General features: G+C 41.2%; 1 protein-coding gene across 1 annotated transcript; it reads right to left on the bottom strand.

Annotated features, from left to right (window-relative positions):
- Window positions 1–8,806: 8,806 nt before the first annotated feature.
- Window positions 8,807–17,788, bottom strand: scrt2 (scratch family zinc finger 2). Its single transcript, XM_020460080.2, has 2 exons — window positions 17,258–17,788; window positions 8,807–13,253 (listed from the first exon to the last, which is right to left on the bottom strand). The coding sequence occupies exons 1-2, from the start codon at window positions 17,415–17,417 to the stop codon at window positions 12,436–12,438; spliced, it is 978 nt and encodes a 325-aa protein (XP_020315669.1). The 5' UTR covers window positions 17,418–17,788; the 3' UTR covers window positions 8,807–12,435.
- Between the last annotated feature and the right edge of the window lie 9,591 nt (window positions 17,789–27,379).

Below are 27,379 nucleotides of genomic sequence, written 5' to 3' on the forward strand. Positions count from 1 at the left end.
CCTAGGGAGGTCATGGAAGAGCACCAGTAAACTAGTGACTAATCCCCCGTAATAGGGTTTGAGGCATCACGTAACTATAAACTCCACAATAATGTTTCATTGCAGGACAAGGATTGTTCTGAATTGGTTGACCTTAAAATGAATGAATAATCACATTAAATAAATAATAATCTTCAGAAATGAATTTGTCAAAGCATCAAAATAACAAAGGCTTTACAATAATGGTGAAAACTTGGGGAAATGTTGGGGTTATGTGGGTTAAAATCTTCCTGGAAGTAACAGAGGGGTGCATGGACGGACATGTCAAAATAGTTTATTGAATTCTACATGTGGTCTATATTGAAACGCACTTCATTGAATATAACAGGCTATTCATTCAATATTGTTGCACAATTTCTACTTAAAATATCAAAGGGACACAAAAGGTACTCATTTCATGGAACGACCCTGATACCAAGCGGTCTCAGTTATCAGCCATAACGTTATTTCTCTGATTTGTTAAGTGGCAAAGGAAAAACTATGGAGTTGGATTTTTATGCATTATTGCATTACTATACAAATCATAAAAAATACATTTGCTGTGAATGAAAATAAGTTATTTCACCAAAGTTAATTGTGTCACTTCTCAACATGATGGAGAGAAATTTCAAAGCAAGATTTCAAAGCGCTGATATGTATCCTTTTTATATATATATATATATATTTATTTATTTAACTAGGCAAGTCAGTTAAGAACAAATTTTTATTTACAATGACTGCCTACACCAGCCAAACCCAGACGACGCTGGGACAATTGTGCGCCGCCCTATGGGACTCCCAATCACAGCCGGGTTGCCTGTAGTGACCAGGTTGTCTGTAGTGACGCCTCTAGCACTGAGATGCAGTGCCTTAGACCGCTGCGCCCTAAGGAGTGTAGTTCAACAAACAATCTGAAATGTCACACTTCTGTAAATATTCTGCTTCTATAGATAATACACCTTTGAATCAGAACCCGCAGTCAATTTACTCATATCCCAACTGACTCTCATTAACATTAATCTTAGCAATTAGTCATACAGTTGAAAAGAATAAACAAACAGAATAAATATGCGAGCAGAATCTTTAGGTGACTAACTTTTTATAATGAGGTGAGTGCATGTTTAGAATTTTGAAGTATTAGTACATGATATAATGCCTTTTCCGTCAAAGAACACTTGGAGTACTAGGAGCGATAAAAATCATATTTTTGTAGGGATTTCAAAGAGCCAGCTAGGTTGCTGTGGTGACTAAAAGGACATCTGGGCTCAGTGCTTTACCTATGCAGGTATTACTGGGAAGCTGCAAAATAGTGAGGACGATAGAACAATTGTTGGTTTCTCCAACCCAGTCAGGTTATAACACAAATGAGACAATTAGAAATTGATTTATTGGAAAGACGAGCATGTCACTGCATTAAATCATCATAAATACTTTGAACTACAATATGATAGTGCATTAAGTATGTTAGTTTTATGTTGGGGCTACAGGTAGCCTAGTGGTTCGAGCATTGGACTAGTAACCGCAAGGTTGCAAGATTGAATCCCTGAGCTGACATGGTAAAAATCTGCTGTTCTGCCCCTGAAGAAGGCAGTTAACCCACTGTTCCTAGGCTGTCATTGAAAATAAGAATTTGTTCTTAACTGACTTGCCTAGTTAAAGAAAGTTAATTAATTGGTCACAAGGGGGATCAGCTGCAATTTATGGCCCACTTGTATTGTATGTTCAAAAGAGTTGAAAAACAAAAAAAGCTTATCAACAATGTAACAATGCACCCCTACCTGCCCTCCAGGACACCTACACCACCCGATGTCACAGGAAGGCCATAAAGATCATCAAGGACAACAACCACCCGAGCCACTGCCTGTTCACCCCGCTATCATCCAGAAGGCGAGGTCAGTACAGGTGCATCAAAGCTGGGACCGAGAGACTGAAAAAACAGCTTCTATCTCAAGGCCATCAGACTGTTAAACAGCCACCACTAACATTGAGTGGCTGCTGCCAACACACTGACTCAACTCCAGCCACTTTAATAATGGGAATTGATGGGAAATGATGTAAAATATATCACTAGCCACTTTAAACAATGCTACCTAATATAATGTTTACATACCCTACATTATTCATCTCATATGTATACGTATATACTGTACTCTATATCATCTACTGCATCCTTATGTAATACATGTATCACTAGCCACTTTAACTATGCCACTTTGTTTACATACTCATCTCATATGTATATACTGCACTCAATACCATCTATTGTATCTTGCCTATGCCACTCTGTACCATCACTCATTCATATATCTTATGTACATATTCTTTATCCCCTTACACTTGTGTCTATAAGGTAGTAGTTTTGGAATTGTTAGCTAGATTACTTGTTGGTTATTACTGCATTGTCAGAACTAGAAGCACAAGCATTTCGCTACACTCGCACTAACATCTGCTAACCATGTGTATGTGACAAATAAAATTTGATTTGATTTGATTGATGTAATAGAACAAAGCAAATTACATATATAGTTTTAAGGATATGCTCAGTGCTCAAAGCATTGGCCTACTATTCTGTGGAATATAATGACACAGATGTTCAGGTAACTGCCAAAATAGAGGAAACATCAACATAAGGTGTCTTAATAGGGCATGTTGGGCCGCCAGAACAGCTTCAATGCGCCTTGGCATAGATTCTACAAGTGTCTGGAACTCTATTGGTCAACTCACTCTATTGGAGGGATGCAACACCATCCTTCGAAGATGTGTTGTTTTGTGGTGTTTTGTTGATGGTGGTTAAAAAAAACGCTGTCTCATGCACCGCTCCAGAATCTCCAATAAGTGTTAAATTGGAATGAGATCTGATGACTGACACACATACACACATACACACACACCCACCCTTTCAACCCCCTATGGTCCTTTGAGACCCCTCTTTTAAACTCACTGAGATCTCTTCTTCTAGCCATGGTAGTCAAAATAATGGGCAACTGGGCGTTTTTATACATGAACCCTAAGCATGATGGGAACTCAGGAACCACACCTGTGTGCAAGCACCTGCTTTCAATATACAAAACATTACCAAAAGTATGTGGACACCTCCTTGTCGAACACCTCATTCCAAAATTATGGGCATTAACATGGAGTTGGTCCCCTCTTTGCTGCTCTTGGCATCCGCCAGATGGTGAAGTGTGATTCATCACTCCAAAGAAAGCGTTTCCACTGCTCCGGAGATCAATGACGGTGAGCTTTACACCACTCCAGCCAACGCATGGCATTGTGCATGGTGATCTTAGGCTTATGTGCGGCTGCTCGGCCATGGAAACTAATTTCATGAAGCTCCCAACGAACAGTTCTTGTGCTGACGTTACTTCCAAAGGCAGTTTGGAAATCAGAAGTGAGTGTTGCACCCGAGGACAGATGATTTTTACTCGCTAGGTGCTTCAGCACTTGCCGATCCCGTTCTGTGAGCTTGTGTGGCCTACCACTCATGGCTGGGCCGTTGTTGCTCTTAGATGTTTCCACTTTTGGAATTGCAGCACTTAACAGGGGAAGAAATTTGACGAACTGACTTATTGGAAAGGTGGCATCGTATGACAGTGCCATGTTGAAAGTTAATGAGCTCTTCAATAAGGCCATTCTACTGCTAATACTTGTCTATGGAGATTGCATGGCTGTGTGCTCGATTTTATACACCTGTCAGCAACACGTGTGACTGAAATAGCCAAATCCACTCATTTAAAGGGGTGTCCACATACTTTTGTATATATAGTGTACTTTATATCCCTCATTCCTTATTTTGGCAATTACCTGTATATGTTCTTGAATTAAAACAAAACTGTACTTTCCCTTTCATAGGCAAAGCACTTATTTGATATAAATATTTGCATGACGTGTGTAGGTTTTGAATATCTGAGCTGAAAATATGAATATTATGTGAGGTTACAAATCTAAGCAACACATCTCTCCACTGTCAGCACATCAGTTTCTTTATACATGAAACGCCACAATCAAGTCACTGCTTTGCCGTCAATCACACAAACCCTGACTTCACCACGGTGCCCCATTAGATCATCACTGGAGAGGAAGAGACCTTGTCACTCACATCCGACAGACACGTAAATGACTCCTACAGTAAGTATTTCCAGAAGTCCCAATGCACTCTCTATAACCCTTAACTGTCACAGCAGCACTCCATCCCAGTACAGTAGCGAACATATCTCTATTACCAAGATTGAGTTAGTCATACAGGTACAGCATCGGGTCACGGAAGAGCAGTTCTCACATAATGATTTGCTGTTAATATTAGATTTCAGCCCCCATGGGATTGTCACGCTGGAGCTCTTCAGGAAAATGATCTGCCAACTCTCTGACAGCAGGGCTATGAGCTATTTTTATTTATAACACAATGGTGTGCTTTTAAAGCGATAATTATTCTGACGGTGATGTTCAGTCTTTTAAAATGAACTCTTTGAGAGAGTCTCTTTTAATTATCTTTTTTTTTTTAAGTCTCTTTTAATTGTGACTGGCATTATTATTGTCATTGCTGCATGTAGCTCTTTTTACAGAGAAGCTAGACTGATCTGTTGTGTTCGTACACTGTGTTGAACATGCATGAATGCAAAAACGAACACATACTCTATGTGGACTCTGCAGCCAAAACAGGAAAAACAGGAAAATAAAGTTGCTCTCCTCAAAAATAATGGGGAGAAAAATAAAACTATTGTTTGGCGAGATGTTGGGCTTGTACCTTATTTAAGCAGTGCCCTTTTTTAACTTCTGCCTGAATGTTGATTAAAAAAAAGTGAAGCTCAGATGCTTTAAATGCATGAAAACCTGATTTTGACATGACTTCAAAAGAGAAACAGAAGGAAGAGGTGGCCCCTCTGCCAAGAGAGAGAGGAGCTAACAGATGGGTTTTACATAAACAGCACAAACATCAAGAACACTGAGCTAAAGAGCTTGGCAGTCTCAGCTGATGAAACAGACCAGGGAGGAATCGAGAGGCTTTAATGAGCTTCTCTGTCCTGTGATGCACATACGGAATGTGCAAAGACAAACGGTTAGCTCTTAAAGAGGCAGTTACAGCTATGGCTAGGGTGGCCTTGATTGCCTAAGAACCAACTGGTGAGGCAAACACCTTTCCCACTGGGCACAGACGTCAATTCAACGTCTACTCCACGTTGATTCGAAGTCATTTCATTGAAATGACATGGAAACAATGTTGATTCAACCAGTGCGTGCCCAGTGTTTTGTTGACAGTAAAGACAAATTTAAATGATTTTGAGCAGAGGGATAAGGTAATATTCTACAAGATGTTTACGTTTGGATGAAGAAGATAATTAGTCATTTGGACAAATATATTTTTGTGTATTTGTTACATTTAAAGGATCGTATTGATTTCCAGAGTATTTACTTGTCAAGAGACAGGGACCTTTACATGTGAGTCAATCATCCAACAGATGGCGCCAGTTGCATATGGATGCTAAGAAACAGTACATGATTACTAAACCCCAGTGGTTAGAGTAATACTCTCTGTAAGATACACACTGTTCTTTGAGGGTCTAATAAAATAATGAATTGCAAGCTCATCACATCCTAATCACAACAACATGTTGTAATGTAATGTCTTCTCTGACAACCCTGAACATGTAACACAGCTCTTTCGCTGTCCCTGGTGCTGATTTACAGGATCCATGTTGAAGTTGTGTTCCCTGCGTAGCCCCTCTTCTCTCTATAGGGGATTGGGACAGATTTCCTCTCTGACAGTTACTTAAAAGACATAGGCTATCTGAGGTCAATCTCTTTGAAGAGTAAGTGTAGCTAGCATGCTCAATATTGCAGGTACTATTCAATAATTCAGTTTATGTGCTCCTAATGGAAGGGTCGGTTGGTGGAGGAAGGAGATGGCAGCAGCCTGTTAGGCACCAGAGAGACATGATTGTGTGTCCCAAATGGCACCCTATTCCCACTTTTGACAAGGGCCCATAGTGAACTATATAAGGAATAGGGTGCCATTTTGACAGAGCCATGACAATCATTTCTCTCAGGATTCACAGTCTGATCATTTACAGCTCATCCTATTACACCCAGCCAGTACTACCAGGGGGAAGTTATGGTGATGTAATTGGATTCCATGTGTAACAGCATTGCTTCAGTCCCTCTCCTTGCCCCAACCAGGGACCTTCTGAACACATCGACAACAGTCACCCATGAAGCATCGTTACCTATCGCTCCACAGAAACCGTGGTCCTTGCAGAACTACTTCAAGGTCTCAGAGCGAATGACGCCACAGATTGAAACGCTACTAGCACGCACCGCTAACTAGCTAGCTATTTCACACTGGTTACACTCACCCCCTTTGACCTCCTCCTTCTCCGCAGCAACCGGGCAGAGCCCAACTGAGTGATCCGGGTCCACAGCAGCAATGCTATTGCTTCCATCCCTCTCCTTGCCCCAACTTGGGCTCGAACCAGAGACCTTCTAAACACAACAACTGCCTCCTACAAAGCATTTATCATATTGTAGGTAACGATGCTTCATGGTAGGCAGTTGTTGATGTGATCAGAGGGTCCCTGTTTCGAGCACAGGTTTGGGAAAGGAGGCGGACGGAAGCAAGACTGTTACACATAAATCCCCACTTAATGAAATTACCTATTTATTGTTATCGTTAAATCTGGCCAGGGACAATATCTGCTTCGAGAAACTTTAACTACTTTAGAAATCAGGGCTTGAATCTGTTTTTTTAATGTATCGATGTTTTCTTTGAAATATAATATATAAGAATACGTCACTGTGGAATGAATTGAGCAATAATATATACTAGGTAAATAGAGATTGAATTTAGAAACACTTGTTGTAAAGCTTGGTTTTGGTAAACGCACATAAATATTACGTATTTACATGTTTCATTTTCTGGAATATCACTAATGAAGGGCTAGTTTACTGCTGTCGCAGCATACACTTTTACATATGATCCATTGTCCCGGTTGTCCCTTGAGTGTAAAAAGCTTCCCGTGTCGTAGCCCACTGTCTGTCTCATTATACTGTTTCACTGCTGCTGTAGGACACTGAAGGACACCACCACCGCCACCATTTCAATTCAAGTCTTGTATATTCCCTGGAAACCAATCAAGAAAAGACCAGAATAATAATCCCCATCCGCTGCCATGATTCATTTTAATTTTGTTCCACATTTTTCTCTCTGGCTTTTGAGTCACTGGTGAAAGAGGAGCTCCGGCATAAAATCAATGTTCCATTAAAATGTAATGATCAAGAATGGCTTTATAGCGCTCGAACAGATGGCTCTGCTTTTAATATAACCCTATGTTTCAGTAACTCTTACACAGAATATATCGCCATCACCTATATCGGGTCTGTTTTATCTATCAGTTGATATGGGGACTAGGAAGAATAATGGTCATATTTCTGAGAATTTGATAGATATGTTTGCAGCATTTCAGGCCAGTTGGCCTCTAGATTAGTGGCATAGAAACTATGTCTAACAACAGTGATTTGATGTGGATGCCACTGGACAAACGTCGAATCAACGTTTCCATGTCATTTAAACAAATCGATTCAATGTGTTGACGTTGAATCAACGTGGAAAACTGATTGAATTTGAAAATACTAGTCAATGTATGAGAATTTCGTATTTTTTCCCACCCATTTTAAATCCAATAACATGGGGACATTTGACACACGTTGAATTCACTTTAGTTGACAACACAACCAAATGTAAATCAAAATTAGACGTTGAACTGACGTCTGTGTTCAGTGGGATCAGTCTGAAGTAATTAATTGAAAACAAGGAATGTGCTATATTGATAGAGTAGCATAATTCAAATGATGATTTTCTTAATTCCGCTCCAGTTGAATCAGTATCAGAGAGGATGCAGCATCCAGTATATTGTAACAACGTGTTATGTATGAAGTGAATAGGTTGTCTGATTGCTCAGAGGCCTTATCAAGTTAAATAAAAACGGACCTGTAGTTTACTTGTGCTATTGTTTTTATTATACTTATCACCATTATTAATTGTAGCAGAATCAAATAAACCAAAACACCCTAGAGCAATCATGACTTAAATTGATTCACACTTGGTTGAAAATATTAAAGACAGAAAAAGTGATGGAAAGAAAGTGGAAAATCTGAATCTATGTTTTGAGGACCATATGGAAGGTTTCAAGCAGACCACCATATGTTGAAGGCTTTTGTTATGGTAATAATTTTTGGCACTTTTCATCATTGCGCAGCCAAGCTTGGCAAATAAATAAAAGGAAAAAAAGAAAAGAGAAAAAGAACATGGACCAATCTCCCAGTCAGAATACACAGAGTAATGGAGTGTTGTTGGTAACCTATGATACAAGTCAGTATTTGACGTCAATCTATGTCTGAGGACGCCAGGAGATGAAGAGGAAACCGGCCACTAGGGGCAACAGTGAGCACTGTTACCTTCAAGTAGGTTTCAGTATTGCTAGGGTATTGTGGATGGGGATGGTAGATGGGCATTACCTTAGTGCCAAAGGTTGCATCTTTGATTCCAGCGAGAATTTTTTTTATTTTTAGATTTTGCTTTAAGCCTATCCCAGAGCTTAACCTCTACCTTAACCATTCGGAGTTAATGCCTAACGGTAAGAATTCGGAGTTAATGCCTAAGCTTAAACCTAACCTTAAAAATGTGGAGTTAATGCCTAAACTTAACCTTAAACACGTTGAAATTTGATGTTTGGAACAACTTCGAAATTTGATGTTTGAGAAACGCGGATGAACTAATTCCGACATGAGATTGTGAGAGCTTGTTGCAGCTATGATGGATTTTAATTAAGACTTTCCCAGATTCACATTCCCACCCACACTGCAGTTGATACCTGTATTTGTCTTCTTTACAAAAGACAACATAAACAAAGAGAGCAAACAAGTAAATGTCCACATGCATTGTCATTATTATTGCTGGGATATATATACAGTACCACCTACTCATTCAAGGGTTTTTCTTTATTTATACTATTTTCTACATTGTAGAACAATAGCGAAGACATCAAAACTATGAAATAACACATATGGAATCATGTAGTACCCAAAAATGTGCTGAGTAGGTGAAGGAATTATTTCTGCATGTGTGGTTCCCACCGTGAAGCATGGAGGAGGAGGTGTGGTGGTGTGGGGGTGCTTGGCTGGTGACACCGTCTGAGATTTATTTAGAATTCAAGGCATACCTAACTAGCATGACTATCACAGCATTCTGCAGCAATACGCCATCTCATCTTGTTTGCGCTTAGTCCCACTATAATTTATTTTTCAACAGGACAAGGACCTCCTGTGGGAACTCCTTCAAGTCTGTGGGAAATCCTTCAAGACTGTTGGAAAAGTATTCCAGGTGAAGCTGGTTGAGAGAATGCCAAGAGTATGCAAAGATGTCATCAAGGCAAAGGGTTTGAAGAATCTGAAATATAAAATATATTTTGATTTGTTTAACCCTTTTTTGGTTACTACATGATTTCATATGTGTTATTTCATAGTTTTGATGTCTTCATCAATATTTTACAATGTAGAAAATAGTAAAATAAAGAAAACCCTTGAATGAGTAGGTGTGTCTGGTACTGTATATATATATTTTATATATATATATATATATATATACAAATATATTTACAAAATCGTCAAAGAGGAACAATGTTTTCCTTTCTCAAACTCTGAAAAAAACAAATTATCACTTAATTTTCTGCATTTAGGGCTTCTATTCATTTTTGGAACAATATAAATTAGATTTTACAACCAAAACAAGATCTGTATTGGAAATACAGTGCAGTTTGGTTGTGATATTGCTCAGAACAAACATGGATCCCCCCATCAAGTAGGAGAATGAGCTTCAAAATCATTTTGAGCTTCAGTAACCAGAAAAACAACAATTTCCTTTTTAACTCAAAATACTCTACAAATGAAGTACCTGTAAACACATATTCCACAAGTTGCTGTGGAAACAGGTGGTTTTTCCACAACACATACAGTATGGTCACCAAGCCTATCATGAGACAAAACTACATCTTTAGGATGAAAATCAAAGGTTAATATAGAGGTCAGGGTCATTATATGAGTTGAGTGGTAGTGGTGAAATAGAGGGAAAGATGAAACGATAGGAGAGAGACTCAGTTTATTCCCTGCAGGTTTTTAAAGGAGAACTCACCATTACTGTGACTGTGTCATCCATGTAGAATATGCAAATAGCTGACAGTGCATTTGCCTGCTGGTGCTCGACCTTCCCCTTGGGGTCGACACTGTTTTATAATTACTGCATTGCTATTATTATCGCCTGACTAATCCACCTGGGAAAAAAAGCCTTCCCATTGCCATTATCTCCTCTGGCATGATAATTGGGGCTCCTCAGTCCTCCTTCCAACTAACTCAACCTGTCAGGATTCTGGAATACAGCTCTGTGAGCGGTGGAAGACAAGCCAGCTGGTAGTATAGAACGAGTCTCAGAATAACCTGATTCCCCCTATCCTATTCAGAGGGTTGAATAAGGAAGTCTTTGATGTTATATATGTGGAAAATGTTACATTTCATGGGATGTCTTAATAAAACACAATAGTAACGTTTGCTACAGTTTTGTATGACATGATTAAGGGTCAATCTTCGGCCAATACACAGAGGGAGGCAGGATATCTTAACATTCCTTGTTCATCTGTTTCATTTTATTGCCCTAAATTGACTGCAAACAGGACAGCTTCGATTATTATTAATATACATGTCAATTGCCGTACCAGTGAAGTTATTATTGCCGTGAAACAAATATAATCTGCATTCATCATGTGTTTGAAGTTACCGCTGATACGAGACATTGTTCCTCTTTAAAAAAACAAAGTCCAATGGACTCTCTACAGTTTCATGCATATAAACATTTTTCTTTAAAGATCAGCAGCATCTTTACAAGGTCAATGGAAAGTCCGGTTTCAACACGTGAATAGACAAATATTGTAATGGCATAAATAAATAGATGAATAAATTAACAATCATGTAAATGAATAAATAAAATACATAGATACATTGACAGATAAATAAATAGTTACATAAATAGAGAAATACATTATGTACAAGGTAGTAGGACGATTTACATCTAATGGTAGAAAGAGCTTTCAGCAACATATAAATACAAAAAACGAATCGTTTGTAACTGAGGGTGCATGTCATGAGATCATACCTTTTCCTTATTGAGGTAATAGAAAAAGAGGGGGGCACGTCAGAGAGTGTATAATGAACATTGCTTATTACGTAAGACTGAGGGAAACACCACAGAGTGGCAAAGTTCATGCAAGCCACTGCGGTGGAGGAAGAACAGGGATGGTTTTCATTGCTATAGACAGGTCACTGCACAATGCACATGGCACTTATAACAACAGATCGGTAGATTTGGTTTGGCTCCCAGTGTGATTTTTGTTCTAGTTACCAGTATGATGAAGAGCGTATATTCTGATTGCCGCCGGAATCTTGTGATAACACAACCTGTTCAACAGGTTTCCCATAACAACTCAGAACAACTGCTCTGATGGAACTGACAATGACCCCTGGTTCATGATCCTAATTGTTCTCAGCTGATGTAGTTTGCCTTTAGGTTTTGTTCAATAGGTTTGTCTGGAAGCTTTTGGAATACCCACAGTTACAAAGATGCTTTGCTTTTAAAAAATCAAGGAATAATTGGCACAAAAAATAAACAACAAATTCAGTCGGACAATAGAAAAATAACACCTATTGAATTAAAAACATATGTGTGACAAAAAGGGTATGTTTTTAACTTTTAAATGATCTCCCATTTTTTGAAAATACTGTCATAATTCACATTTTCATAAAAAGTTCATGTTGGCAGTTGCAAAAGAATTCAATTCTTAGCAAATAAAAAGCAGCATAAAAATACAAGAGGTCATTTTTGTCTCTAAAAAACAAAAGAACACTGTTACTGTCCTTTTTTTATGTTGTTTCTTTTTTTTCCTGTAGTATTTTCTATAAAATATCAGGAATCTAAATATTATTACTATTGATATCAATATCATTATAGTCATTGATAAAAATTCACATGCCAGGCCTCATATATAATTGTGTGTGTGTACGTATGTGGGTGTGTGTTTGTGTGTGCGTACGCTTGTGTTTGTGTGTGTGAGCTAAAAACAAGTCTTTATGTGGGGGATGGGTGTTTTGATTGTATGTATCTGTGGACGATTAGCTACTGTGCAGGGGGGGGGGGGGGGGGATCCAGCATATTTTGAAATTGTCTTTGCCATAATCAGAACAGTTTCTTCACGTAATCTCAGTGAAAATATTGCTTTCTATAAAAGGGAAGAAAAAAGGGATGTAGGGCAGAGTGAAGGGGGTTATTGGTTGTAGAACCTAGGGTTCCAAAATCTGCTTCCGTCCTTCTGGTTCCGCCAGCTAGTTCTCAGAGCAGGACTCGTCCTCATCTTCATCCCCAGATCCCTTGAAGCAGGCTGACTCATAGTGCTTGTTCAGGTAGGATTTCAGAGCGAAGGTCTTATTGCAGCGCTTGCAGCGGTAGTGCTTGAAGGCAGAGTGGGTTTGCATGTGGGCGCGGAGGTTTGAGCGGTCAGCAAAGGCTTTGCCGCAGTGGGCGCAGGCGAACGGTTTCTCCCCAGTGTGCGAGCGCATGTGGCCCTGCAGGAGCCAGGGCCGGCTGAAGGCCTTGCTGCACACATCGCACTTGTGCTTGAGGTCATGGGTGAGGATGTGCATGGCCAGCGCCGGCATGGACACATACACTTTGTCGCAGGTGGGACACTTGCGCGCCATCTTGCTATCCAGGCTACGGTGCGTCTGCTTGTGCCTGCTGAGGTTGGATGAAGTTGCGTACGTCTTGCCACACTCGTTGCAGGAGTGGCGGGCCGTGCCGGCGGCCCCGGCCTCCCTCTCCTCCGTGGCATCGGCATTGGACGTGGCAGAACTACCTCCCTTACGGCCGTCGCCGTCTCCCTTCCGCCGCGAGCGCCCATCGGAGATGAAGAAGGCATCCATGGTGTAACCCTCGGTCGGGGCCTCCGCCTCGCCGCTGTAGAAGCCGCTGGCCGTCATGCCGGACTGGGGGCTGTCAGGGTGCTCCAGGTCAGGGTCACAGTACTCCTCGCCCCCGCTGCTCACCTGGGTGTAAAGGGGGTCAGAGACGGGCGAGGCCAGCTTGAGCTCCATCTTCTTCTCCCCCTGGTATACCGATGGTGTGATGTAATCCTGGATGTAGCCTGGAGAAAACACACACAATAATAGTTAGAGTAAGGCAAAACACACACACACAGTCTACAGTAGTCTACAGTAGACCTGGGGTTGTGGTAGTAGATATGTCTATTGTGATGTGATTACACGATTATTATTGATGATTGCCTCTTGTAAATTATAAAACAATAGCATAAAAACATACAAAACAAAAAATAAACAATAACCACAGGCCTCGGACTGTTATGCTGCTGCCGAACATTATTCACAGCATTCAGCCTTATTACACAGTTACAGTGCAGATGAGTGGTGGCTGCTACATACAGATAATAGCTCATTAAATAGACCTGTGAAAGAAGGCCCCTCTTATTACACAACGTGGTCTCATTGATTAGGCACCTTTTCTTCCCACGATAAGACTTTTCTCACTATAAGGTATGTCAATCCTCTGTGACTATCTCTTTGCTGCGTTTGCCCAATTTAAGCCTGAACACGCTGGGCCCATCAGACAGCACACACTGTCAAGGGTCTGGGTTGACTGTCTACCACACTATAAATTAATTGATCTAAACCAGGGGCGTCAAGCACCAAATAAATCTGACGGGGCACAAAGTATGCAAACACCTGAAACAGCTTTTTCCTGCTATCTAGAGCCATAATCATTATGCTTAATTCTATATCAATATATATATATATACATATACTGGTGGTGGTTCTTTTTTTAAAGAAACCAAATATGCTTCTCTTATATCTCTGCTAAAATTTGGGTAAAAGATTGAAAGAATGTGTGTCTTATTCAGTACATTTAGTAATTGCTTGCTTTTCTAAAGTCTGCCAGCCTTGCCAGCTAAGACAGTTAGACAAGCTAGCGACTCTAACTGGATTGATAGCCTGACATGGCTTCTTGGTAGCTATAGTTATGAGGTTTGGAGATTGGGAGCCTATCTGGGCTAAAGCCAACTTCATAATATTGCTAGGTGGCTAGTAGTATTAGAGAGAAATATATATATTTTTATTTATTTTACATGACAAATCTGATGGGGCATGTGCCCCCTATGGGCATGATGCCTCTGATCTCAACAGAGTAGCACTTCCAGGATATTTCCAACATTTCTCACTAGATTATTGACTGATGTTACATTACAGATGGGCAATCTTTTTGTCTAGACCATTTTTTGTCCCTCCTATAATTGTGAGGCAGCCAAGTGAAGCTAAAAGGTTTCCTGGCAGCTGTAAAGAGCTAAACAAGGCTGAATGTGAAGTAACATTAGCCGAGTTCATCTACACACTTGTATGCATTTATCTAAACATGTTCCCCTTTAACAGCTTCCAGGAATATAGGACAAACATATGATTCCAATTGGAATGTGTGGTCCAAATCCTGCCCTGGGAGAAGTAGTGCATAACTGCAGAAAAATAAACCCATTCCTAAGCACTGTGTGCAGCACGCGGTGGAAATTAACTATTGACTGTTTTTTAATGAAATTCTAAGTTTCTTGCTGATCAATATGCCATCATCTGTAAAATAGTACAGCGGTTGGAACACACTGTGTGAGGGGAAATAAGAGAGAAGTAATGCAGGCTCGGGCACAGAATAAACTGACTGGAGAGGACAACACAATGATAGCCTATTGCACATGGTGCAGTGATGGAAAGGTTAAGCGGAAACACGATAAACAGGATTACCAATGGAACAAAATGGCTATAGTGTTTGTGAAGCGGGTCACCTGTATGCAACAGTAAGCTCGCTGAAGTGCCTTTAAGAATCAGGTCATTCGAAAATCCATTTAAGTGCTCTCTTAGAACGCTGTCTCCATTCCCAAGGGGTCCCTCTCAGAGCCCATTCCTTGTCAAAGGCATTACCATGATACTGTGGGACTGGGAGACTGGGATCTTACAGGAAGGCAGGGGTGGTATTTGGTCAAACGCACCATCTCTTGTTGACTAGACTTATGATATTTGGGAGATGTAGCCTATAGTAAAGAAATCATTTAAAAAATACTTCTTAAGGTAATGGTAATTCTTACTTCATTTCAAGTATATAACACATTGTTATATTGTCTCCCAACATCTAAAATGAGGCACTATCTCCTCCAATATACAGTACCCTAAAGAGAGCACAGGAAAAGAGTCAAACATACTGTAAACAGCAACAGATTGTTATTGGAACATACAGTATGTGGACATCTTGTTTTCTATTCCCCTGGTTAATTGCACATATGCGACCGGTTTCAATTACTTAAGGTCAGACAGAGAGTTCATCATTTGTGGCTGAACTAATGCTGTACCAACCTTTGCAGTACAGCAACTCATTCCTCTAATGCAGAGCAAGCATGTAATTAATGGACTCCCTCTCCCACCTTCCTCCTTTGTTGTTCGACTGACACTTCAAGTCAAATGTCTCCACAATGGAGGGAAATCCGTTGGCGCAGCCTAAGTGCTGATGCAAGGCATTTCAACAATGTTATGATTTCTCTGGGATTTCATTGAGCAGACGAGAAGGCTTCCTTCCTAATGCAATAGACTATAATGTTTTTTTTCTCCCCCAGTCAAAATTCTTTCTTTCTCAAAGGAAGAGGAGTAGTGTTTATTATTTACACGACAATAGAATGAGACTAACATGTTTATAAAGGATTGTAATTTCAATACGCATAGTCTATGTAAAGAAGTCATGTTTTTGCAATGAATCTGGTTCCATAACTTCATCATAACCTTGTGCATTTGTGTAAAGAAAACACACATTTATTTATCCTCATAATCTATCATTTCAAAATATATATTTAGTTAAATTGGCCATTCACTACAACCATCATTTGTGAATAACAACAACACATTACAAACATGTGCTTTTGTTATTGGTTGCTGTTGCAACTCTAAAATCACTGAATCACAGTATGTGATGGAATAACAAGTGGGCATCGTTTGTTCACAGATTGAGCTGAACTGTAAAGCTATCTGCTCATTGCCAGACAAAATAACAAAGAGAGACAGACGTCTGGCATCCTAAATATGGCCACAAAATGGGAGCGAGCTAAAACCTGACTGACTGAAAGTGAAGGACGTCTCTCTCTGGCTCTGGCTCTGGCTCTGACTGGACTTGGGCTTAGCGTGATGCCCAGTCCTAATGATGCCCACTGTGCAGCTATGTGCCCTTTCTTCTATGTTTACTGTATACCCTTGGTCACGTGGCCCCTCGTCAATGCTGCCCGAAGCATTTCTGTATTTTTCTCCCTCTCTCTCTCCTCCTCGCCCCCACCCCGGCTAACCCCCCCCCTCCGGCCGTACTGTACATGGCTGAAACTCTACCTCTGCTAGTTTTCAAACGCCCGGAAGGAGGAGAAAGATGTAGCGGACGGATGGGGGTGGGGAGACTGTGCATGCATGCTGTGGTTGGGTGGGAAGGGAGGGGGGCAGAGGGGGGTTCGGACTGTGATGGAAACTCAAGGACAATAACAGCTAAGGACAAATGTATCATCCGGCACTCATCTTTCATGTTCATACATTTTTCAGTTTGTCATCCTATATGTTAATATCTCAATTTGTCATCCTGTATGTTTCAGGCACACAGTAATTTGTGCAAGTAATACAAATTCAGATACACACGTCTACAGATGTGCGGCACGTTTTGCTCCCCAATTTGCATAAGCCGATCCTCTGCTGTGACCTGAATTGTGTCTGCCTATCATCAGAGTAAAAAAAAAAAGTCTGGGAGCACAATGGGGGTGGGGTAGTGGTGCTGGAGAGGATTATTTGCGATACGGATGCAAAATCAGCCGGCTTTATGTAACATCTGCTATGAATTCCCAGACAACAGGCATGTCAAGGGGTGAAGAGGCACTATTTCACCTAACAACCACTTATACACAAACAAAAGAGAATTCCAACTGTGTTTACTATGTTGATATCATGGGGCATTCTGATTCTGGAATCAACAACTAAACCTGTTTCTCCAAAGGGAGCAGTGATACAGTAGCACACCCTAGACAACGGCAGGCAGAACGTGTGTGTGCTGTGCAGAGGTATGCAAACTCACCATTCTCACTGAGGCGAACCCCCAAGTTGGTCACAGAGTCAGTGATGGAGCGTGAGAAAGGAGTGAACGAGTCGTCCAGGTGGTGATGGTGATTAGAGGCAGCATTGGATGAAGAGAAATCATCAAGCTTGATTTTCTTCACCAAAAACGAACGGGGCATGTTTCAAAGAATAAAAAACACACAGACCCGAGAATCACGCATGAGAAGAAAAGAGAGGACCCCCAAAGAAAGCAGCAAACAGGCAGAGCTGGAGCCTGCTGACGGTAGTAGTAATCCTTGTGTTAAATGAAAAGACAACCTCTAAAAAACATAAGAGAAGGAAAGAAAATGGAAACCAGTGGAGAACAAGGCTGACGGCAACGCTGTGTGTTACTCTATGGCTCCCCCAGCTTTCAAAAAGATAAACAATCTTCTGGTTCAGCACTGGATAGCTCCTGTGATGCAGCAGGCTTAAAGGACCAGAGAGAAGAGAGAGAGAGAGAGAGAGAGAGAGCGTGGAGGAGGGAAGGGAGAGAGAGACTGTCGGACTAGCTGAGATCAGCGATCTCTCCAGCTTTTATATGGGGCACAGGCAGTGGAAGATCAGGTGGTGCTGCGAAATGGAGCTGCTTAGCTTTAATCCATCAAATGTCCCCGGGGACACACATCAAATTACCACTGAACCGTCTGTGCATTCATTTGCACACAGTCAGAGGAGAAAGAACACAGCCAGACCCCCCCCCCCACCCCACACACACACTGCCCCCACTACTACTACCCCCCTTTCACCCCCTCTTATGCTCCATGGCATGCTCAGAGGAGGAGTAAAAGAAGGGGCGGGCAGACAATGGAGACATGTGGATGAGAGCACATTCAGTGTCCTGTCTCCCATTGTTTTCAGATGAAGTGGCACAGTTTATGTTTGCCTTGTTACAGGCACTGCCTCGCTTCCTCCTCATTCTTTCCTCTCTGTCACCTCACTACCTCTCCCCATTCCAAACTATCCTTGGCTGAAACGAACGTGGACATATCCTACTGTAATTCCACAATTCACATTTTCCTCCGTAATTCCCTATGAGAAAATGTTTGAATTGGAAATTGATTTTTAGGTACCTTCCTGATTGACTGCATTGGAATGAAATTGACTCCAACCCTGACACATGCGCTGTAGAGTTTCATGAAAGTGATTTCAGCACTGTTTATCTGTTTATCCATGGATGTATTAGGAGCGTTCCTGGCAAACTCTCTCGAATTTTCTTCCCTGGCGGTGCGGCACAGATGTGTTTCCTGCTATGCATGAAAATGTATTATCTGTTTAATTACATATTTTTGATTAGAGTGAAATGCAAAATTAGACCCACATCTGCTAATTAGTGAGGTCAATTATAGATTGATTCGGGTTGATAATATTAAAGCATAGCTGGCAGCAAATACTTCGATAGCTACATATTCTGTCGTTTTTGTTATTTCGAAAATATTGAACAGTTTTCCTTATAGAATACGGTCAGAAAGTGTCACTGTATCTGACAAATACACATTGGAGACTGTAGAAATCTTACATAACAAGACGTGATTTCTCATTTGTAGAACACTGTATGTCTGTCATGCATATGAACTCTCATCATTCTCAATAATCAATCAGGAAAACCATGCACAGCCATGCTGGATCATACAGCAAAACATTGTCATGCTGCAATGATACAGTAGCAAGGCTATGGGACAATTTCATGCTGAATTGACAGTCATAAATTGGAAGTGACAGTGTTATAACTGTGCTACTGCTTGTTTCAACAATTTGGACATACTCTAAGAAACTTGCTACAGCCAAGTTCAGTTATCTAGTCTACGGAGGAGCAGAAATAGAGAAATATGGAGAAAACACTGTGCATCATGCTATGAATGATTTCCCAAAGGTTTATGGTGTGGGACCAATTACTGAAAGTTGCTGTCCACAGTTTACTGTATAGGCACATGTCTTGTACACATCTGGTATTTCTGGGTCTACTCTCTCAGGGTTCTTGAGTCTATTTAATAGTAATGTTCTTTCCAAATTCAGCACAACTCTTGCTGGGTTTTAGACATTGTAATTTTGACATTGGAAAGCTACAAGTGTTTCTGACTTCAACAAAAAATCGATTAAAGTTAACTTTTTTAAACTAATATCGAACTTCTCCAGCAGTTTTTAACCAACCTCTAGTTTGACTCTGCGGTCTGCGGTTTATCTGTGGCAGAGGCCCTCCTCATTCTTCTGCTTTCTGTATGGTGCAGTGGAGCACAACCAGGGCACCCCTCTCTGCTTCAGACATGGCAAGCAGACATTAACATTACACACGTAAAGATAATGCTCTGAAGAAACATTGAGGCACTGATAGCAACTCAACCTATTGGAGGAAGGAAACCTCCATTGAGAAAGAAGCATCCTCAGCACCTATGTGTCAGTCCTCCCAGTTCTATTGTCCTACATTTAAGTGGTTTTACAGTGTTATTTGTTTTATTCAAATGGTTGTGTGGTTAACTTTTATGTCTGAACATTTGCTTAACTGGCTATATTTCGACAGGATACACAGTATTAAACCATGAATGATCCTGATTTCATATTTGAAACCAACAACTGCTAGTTACAGGTGACAGGTTACAGGTTGCCTCTCACCCTATCACTCCTCTTCCCTTCCCTGAGTTCCAGTCCATTAGAACCCCCCCAGACTCACTCTGACATCTGATCACTGCCTCGGGACAAGTGTTGCCATGGTGACAGCCCCTCAGGGTTAGTGGGAGTGGGACGGCTCTACCCTCCCCAGTAGTCGGGGCAGGGGCTTGGGTTGTATCCACAGTCTGGTCAGAGGGGGAGGCAGCGACACTATCTCAACTGCATTAACATACTGTACAGCCTCAGAGGGCTGTGGAAAGCTGGCCAGCTGAATGTTACATGTCTTGGGTTTCTTCTTGTTTGAGACAATTCCTCCACTAGAGATGCTGTGAAGACCAAAACAGAGGAAATAAAGCCATTGGAGAAGGAGTCACATGTAAAGCAATTCAATCCCTTAATTTACTTTCAGGCTAATTCATCTCAGTAACTTCTTTAGAAATCAATGGTTTCATTTGAATAGAGAGAAAATAAAGCCATTGAAACAGCTTTTCTTCTGAAAAGGTAGTGGTGCCTAAGCAGTCCAGGACACAGGCCATTGTGCCACTTATAACGTTACCATGAGTGTGAGTCAAGGTGCTCAGAGTCCATTAGGCACAACCACCATCAATAATTCACCTCGCTCTGCCTTACTGGGTTAGTGCAGCAAGCCAATATCCCCCTCATACTGTTTTATCATAGAGGCTCTGTCGTGTGCTGTAGCAAATATTGTTGTGCTGTTCTATGATAAACATCCTATACTGATGACTCACCAGCGTATAGGGATGATTTGGTCGCGATAATAGTTTATCAAACTGAGAACGATGAATAATATGCTCTGCATTGGAATACAAATAAATAAATAAACCCAGACTACAACAAACTGAAATGAATCATTGTTATGTATGGCGCTTTCTAATGTCATGCACACCCTTTCTTCTGTTGCAATCAGCCCTAGAAAAAGAGAAGAAGGTCGAGAAGACAATATTTTGTACTTTGTTGAGGACTCCCGGCTCAACATAGCCACACTATATCAAATGCAAGTTGGCATATATCACTCATGCCCTATTTGGCTTGTGTGTGCCTGTTGTTCTGTGTGTGCGCTTTTGTTGTCCACAGGCAACTGTACAATAAGTGGGGCAATTAACTGTGAAAGGCAGAAAGAAGCTAACATGTTCCTATCTCTCTTTGGTGGGTGAGATAATTTATGCTAATAACATCTCCACCAGCTCCAGTCTGCCTAAAAATGATAGCAGACCCTTCATTCTCCCTCTGAAAAATCCTTTTCATCCTCTAGAAAAAGCTGTTTCTCAACACCTTGCAAGAAGACAGCTGCATGGAAATGAATGAATATCTCAGACAGAGCCCAGACAGAATTGGATTTTCAATGTTCCACAACTATCAATATATAATGGTAAATACACTCACTCACACTCACTCATACTGTGAGGCCCTTTGTGGTTAGGAAAGGAAGGAGTAGGCCTACTTAATTAGGATGTATAAACATGAATAACAACCCATTGCCCAGTGATATTTAGATACTTTGGTGTGTGTGATAAGATGAGAAAAATGTTGAACAGAAATGATACAACAACAAATCTACCCAGCCCAAGGTGGGATCAATATAGAAATATACAATTGTTTTGCAGTGCAAAAAAATAAGAAATCTCCTCCTCTGTCCTATTGTGAGTACTTCTTCCCAATTTAGCCTCCTGCACACTTACAACCTAGTCTCCATCTCTCTGTCTCTCTGCCTCCATCTCTCTCTCTCACCTTCTCTCTCGCCCTCTCTCTCATTCCCTAACGCTTTCTCTCTCTTTCTCTCCCTTCTTCTCTCCCCCTAGCCCCCATTCCCCCCCCCCGCCCCCAATCTGTTGTTCTTTTCCTCTCAATAGCCACCATCACAGAGAACCCAGGAATGTAGGAAATGTATTCAATATGATGTATGAATGATGTTTCTTAATATCATTTAATCTGCAGCTCAGTACGCTGTTCCAGTGGCATAAATTCCTTTATCATATTATGGATGAGGAGGAAATCACTGGCCGTGCAGAGCGGGTGTTTTCCGTGATGCCAGTTCAATAAATAACACTGGTGAAAGTGAGAGCAATAAAGCATATGCAATCTTCACCATATGGTAGGTAGCTAGCTGCCCACAACCATACACAGTAAGGTGCTCTGTTATTGTCAGCGTGGTGAGAAAGTCATTTTCTAAAACCGTCAATGGAGAGATTCTTGGATTGGACTTAAATAATACATCTGATTGTTCATCTCCACACCAAAAGAAAATACATTATTATTCATAAACATTTCCTCAAAAAGCAAACCTACAACCCAGTACCTTCCAAAGGAATGATGTAGAAGCACCCTAGTGCCATTTAAAAAAAAAAAGATATTGTTTTAAATGTAAAAGCCACTCTCCAAAAGATTTCCTATGTATTCATATCATCCGTTTCCCTTTCTATAGTGATAATTAAATATGAATTATAATTGTCATCACAGCACCTTGCTCTAAGTTATCTCTAAATGATTGTTCCAGTAATCTTATTCTAAGTTAATTGGGTTAATTAATCATCAACAGTCCCTCCTCTAACCCCCCTCCATCCCCCATCCTCCATCCCCGAAAAGGCATTGCAGGTTTTTTTCATAATATGTTCCATGGAGAAGGTCATACCACTTGATAATAGACTGTCTCTTGCAATTTGTACCCCGACCCCAAAATAGGAGCAACTGCATTAGTGTGATACTATCAGTCTGTTTGAAATTAGACAACAAATTAGAATATTTGCATGCAGCATGAATGAAGTGGAATGGCCCAATAGACGAAACACAGACCAAAGATGTTAATTGTGTAGCAAGTCCAAAAATATTTTCTCATTTCAGTTGCTCATTTGTCTGTGTGAGCAACACCTGTTTGCTTTAGGGGACAAACCAAGACATGGAGCCCTTGTTTGCCAAAACGAAGCCCTTTCATGAATAAAATGAAGGAATTTGCAACCAAGCAAATTCTCCATCAGGCAACATTGAAGCAGGCGTCTTTTTTCTCCTCTTATGTGCTTCCCTTCCCACCAATGCTGCTTGTCAGAGAGGTGAGGATCAATTTCCCCCAGATTAGGCTGCCTGTGGAAAATGATTGCTTTTTCTACTACTTAGCAACAATTTTTCAATTTCCTGTGGTCTTTGTTACTCTCAACATTTTTGCAAATGAGCAAAACAGAGGCGAGCAGAGCAGCATTTCTGCCTTTACGAACTTCACCTTGGGACCGGTCGTCATTTGCATATATATTGAGAGCATACGTTTTTGGTTTATAATAGTTGCCATTCTGGGGTGGGGGTGGGGAGGTGGGAGCGGCTGGCAGGCATTCTGTCACCTGTTATGAGGCCCTTGTCCACGAACAACGCTGAGGCAGACAATAATCACGGTGCTAGGAGACTGGGATCCTAATGCACTGGTGTGGTGGAGTTGCTCTTTTGTGACACACTCTCTTCTATCCCAACAGATAGACTACAGGCTACCACAAAACAAAGACCAATTACCCTGCGGGGGGGGGGGCAGATTTAGCCATAAAATATATTTATAGTTACATTCATTAATCAACACTGCATTAAAAGTCATATAATTGTATGATGTGTAGTCCTAATAAATGGTTTCTTTGTGTACCTGTATACTGTAGCATTATACAGTGAGTAAACAAAAAATTAGGAAGACCTGCTCTTTCCATGACAGACTGGCCAGTTGACTCCAGGTGAAAGCAATGATCCCTTATTGATGTCACCTGTTGAATACACTTCAAATCACTGTAGAAGAAGTGGGGGAGGCAGGTTAAAGGGGGATTTTTAAGCCTTGAGACAATTGAGACAAGGATTGTGTATGTGTGCCATTCAGAGAGTGAATGGGCAAGACAAAAGATGTAAGTGCCTTTGAACGAGGTATGGTAGTAGGTGCCAGGCGTACCGGTTTGTGTCAAGAACTGCAACGCTGTTGGGTTTTTCAATCTCAACAGTTCCCTTGTGTATCAATAATGGTCCACCACCCAAAGGACATCCAGCCAACTTGACACAACTATGGGAAGCATTGGAGTCAACATGGGCGAGCATCCCTGTGGATCGCTTTCGACACCTTGTAGTCCATGCCTGATGAATTGAGGCTGTTCTGAGGAAAAAAAGGGGTTCAACTCAATATTAGGAAGGTGGCCCTAATGTTTTGTACACTCAGTGTACATAACATATAAAATACCATTCTTTACTTTGAAATGTAACTGCGCAACCATGCATGTTTTGCGGTGCACATCGGTGCGTGTGTAAGTGTGTGTGTGCATTCATAGACCTACATTTGTGTGTTTGAGCACATTTCAAAGGGCATGCAGCTTTTGTGCAGGAGGCACACACACGCAGACGATGCATCTGGCAGTCAGAGGCAAGCTGTGTTCACTTTGTTGCTGCCTTGAAGCGTGCAAGTTGGCACATTTACAGAAGGCCGTGGCTCCTGGGTCACCCTTTATATAGGGTGCATAAATGCTGCCTCCTTCCCCGTCTGCTGTCTGCTCCATCCAGAACGGCTGATGGTCATACCAAGGATAATTTAGCTATTTGATTTGTAATTTTAGAACCCCTTTAGGTATCTGCAAAAAATGATTAAAAACAATTGTCTGATGAAACATTGAATTTGGCGTTACTACTATTATCCCATAGAGACAAATTGAATAACAGATTCAAACATTGAAAACAGATAGTCCCAGTCTGAGGTCCTGAGTGCTCTGGAGCAGGTTTCCATCAAGGATCTCTTTGCTCCGTTCATCTTTCCCTCGACCCTGACTTGTTTCCTAATCACTGCCACTTAAAAACATCCCCCACAGCATGATGCTGCTACCACCATGCTTAACCGTAGGGATGGTGCCAGGTTTCCTCCAGACTTGACACTTGGCATTCAGGTCAAAGATTTCAATCAATCAATCAAATGTATTTATAAAGCACTTCTTACATCAGCTGATGTCACAAAGTGCTGTACAGAAACCCAGTCTAAAACCCCAAACAGCAGGCAATGCAGGTGTAGAAGCAGGGTGGCTAGGAACATCTCCCTAGAAAGGCCAGAACCTAGAGAGGAACCAGGCTATGAGCGGTGGCCCATCCTCTTCTGGCTGTGCCGGGTGGAGATTATAACAGAACATGGCCAAGAAGTAAAAATGTTCATAGATGACTAGCAGGGTCAAATAGTAATAATCAAAGTGGTTGTAGAGTGTGCAACAGGTCAGCACCTCAGGAGTAAATGTCAGTTGGCTTTTCATAGCTGATCATTCAGAGTATCTCTACCGGTCCTGCTGTCTCTAGAGAGTTGAAAACAGCAGGTCTGGGACAGGTAGCACATCCGGTGAACATCCGGTATCCGGTATTTTGAGTTATGTCAAATCTAGAAGACACAATCTCGTCATTCTTTAAAACGATGAGACATAGGCAGGACAAAAAGTTACATCACAACTATAAAAATACCGTACTTTGTTTCTTGGGACCTAGAACTGGCATCTCTGTTTTGTCTCACATGGATAGGCAGACCATTCCATAAAAATGGAGCTAAATAGGAGAAAGCTGCCTCCAGCTGTTTGTTCAGAAATTCTAGGGACAATAAGGAGGCCTGCGTCTTGTGACCGTAGCGGACGTGTAGGTATGTACGGGAGGAACATATCGGAAAGATAGGTAGGAGCAAGCCCATGTAATGCTTTGTAGGTGTGCAGGAAAAACCTTGAAATCAGCCCTTGCCTAAACAGGAAGCCAGTCTAGAGAGGCTAGCACTGGAGTAATATGATCTCATTTTTTGGTTCTAGTCAAGCCGTGTTTAGCAGCCGTGTTTAGCACTAACTGAAGTTTATTTATTGCTCTATCCAGGTAGCCGGAAAGTAGAGCATTGCAGTAGTCTAATCTAGACGTGAGAAAGCATGGATTAATTTTTCGGCATCCTTTTTGGACAGAAAGTTTCAGATTTTTGCAATGTTACGTAGATGGAAAAAGCTATCCTTGAAACAGTCTTGATATGTTTGTCAAAAGAGAGATCAGGGTACCAGAGTAACACCGTGGTCCTTAACAGTTTTATTTGAGACGACTGTACAACCATCAAGATTAATTGTCAGATTCAACAGAAGATCTCTTTGTTTCTTTCGGACTTAGAACTAGCATCTCTGTTTTGTCCGAGTTTCAAAGTAGAACATTTGCCGACTTCCACTTCCTTATGTCTGAAACACAGGCTTCCAGGGAGGGCAATTTTGGGGCATCACCATATTTAATCGAAATGTACAGCTGTGTGTCGTCCGCATAGCAGTGAAAGTTAACATTATGTTTCCGAATGACCCAGAGGTAAAATATATAGTGAAAACAATAGTGGTCCTAAAACGGAGCCTTGAGGAACACCGAAATGAACAGTTGATTTGTCAGAGGACAAACCATCCACAGAGACAAACTGATATCTTTCCTACAGATAAGATCTAAACCAGGCCAGAACTTTTAGTGAGTTTGGTACACATCCGGTGGATAGAGAGACATTTATTATGTTCAACATAGGAGGGCCAAGTACAGGAAGCAGCTCTTTCAGTAGTTTAGTTTGAATGGGGTCCAGTATGCAGCTTGAAGGTTTAGAGGCCATGATTGTTTTAATCAATGTGTCAAGAGATATAGTATTAAAAAACCTTGAGTGTCTCCCTTGATCCTAGGTCCTGGCAGAGTTGTGCAGACTCAGGACAACTGAGCTTTGGAGGAATACGCAGATTTAAAGAGTCCATAATTTTCTTTCTTATGATCATGATCTTTTCCTCAAAAAAGTTGAATGAATTTATCCCTGCTGAAGTGAAAGCCATCCTCTCTTGGGGAATGCTGCTTTTTAGTTAGCTTTGCCACAGTATCAAAAATAAATGTTGGATTGTTCTTATTTTCCTCAATTAAGTTGAAAAAATAGGATGACCGAGCAGCAGTGAGGGCTCTTCGATACTGCACGGTACTGTCTTTCCAAGCTAGTCGGAAGACTTCCAGTTTGGTGTGGCGCCATTTCCGTTCCAATTTTCTGGAAGCTTGCGTCAGAGCTCAGGTATTTTCTGTATACCAGGGAGCTAGTTTCTTATGACAAATGTTTTTTGTTTTTAGGTGTGCGACTGCATCTAGGGTATTGCGCAAGGTTAAATTGAGTTCCTCAGTTAGGTGGTTAACTGATTTTTGTACTCTGACGTCCTTGGGTATGTGGAGGGAGTCTGGAAGGGCATCTGGGAATCTTTGGGTTGTCCGAGAATTTATAGCACGGCTTTGATGATCCTTGGTTGGGGTCTGAGCAGATTATTTGTTGCGATTGCAAACGTAATAAAATGGTGTTCCGATAGTCCAGGATTATGAGGAAAAACATTAAGATCCACAACTGTCACGCCCTGGTCAAAGTATTTTATGTTTATCTTTATGTATTTGGTCAGGCCAGGGTGTGGCATGGGGTTTTTGTAATTGTGGTGTGTTTGTCTTGGGGTTTTGGTGGTGGTATTGGGATTGTTGC

Source organism: Oncorhynchus kisutch, linkage group LG24 (assembly GCF_002021735.2).
Source record: "Oncorhynchus kisutch isolate 150728-3 linkage group LG24, Okis_V2, whole genome shotgun sequence".
Lineage (NCBI taxonomy): Eukaryota > Metazoa > Chordata > Actinopteri > Salmoniformes > Salmonidae > Oncorhynchus > Oncorhynchus kisutch.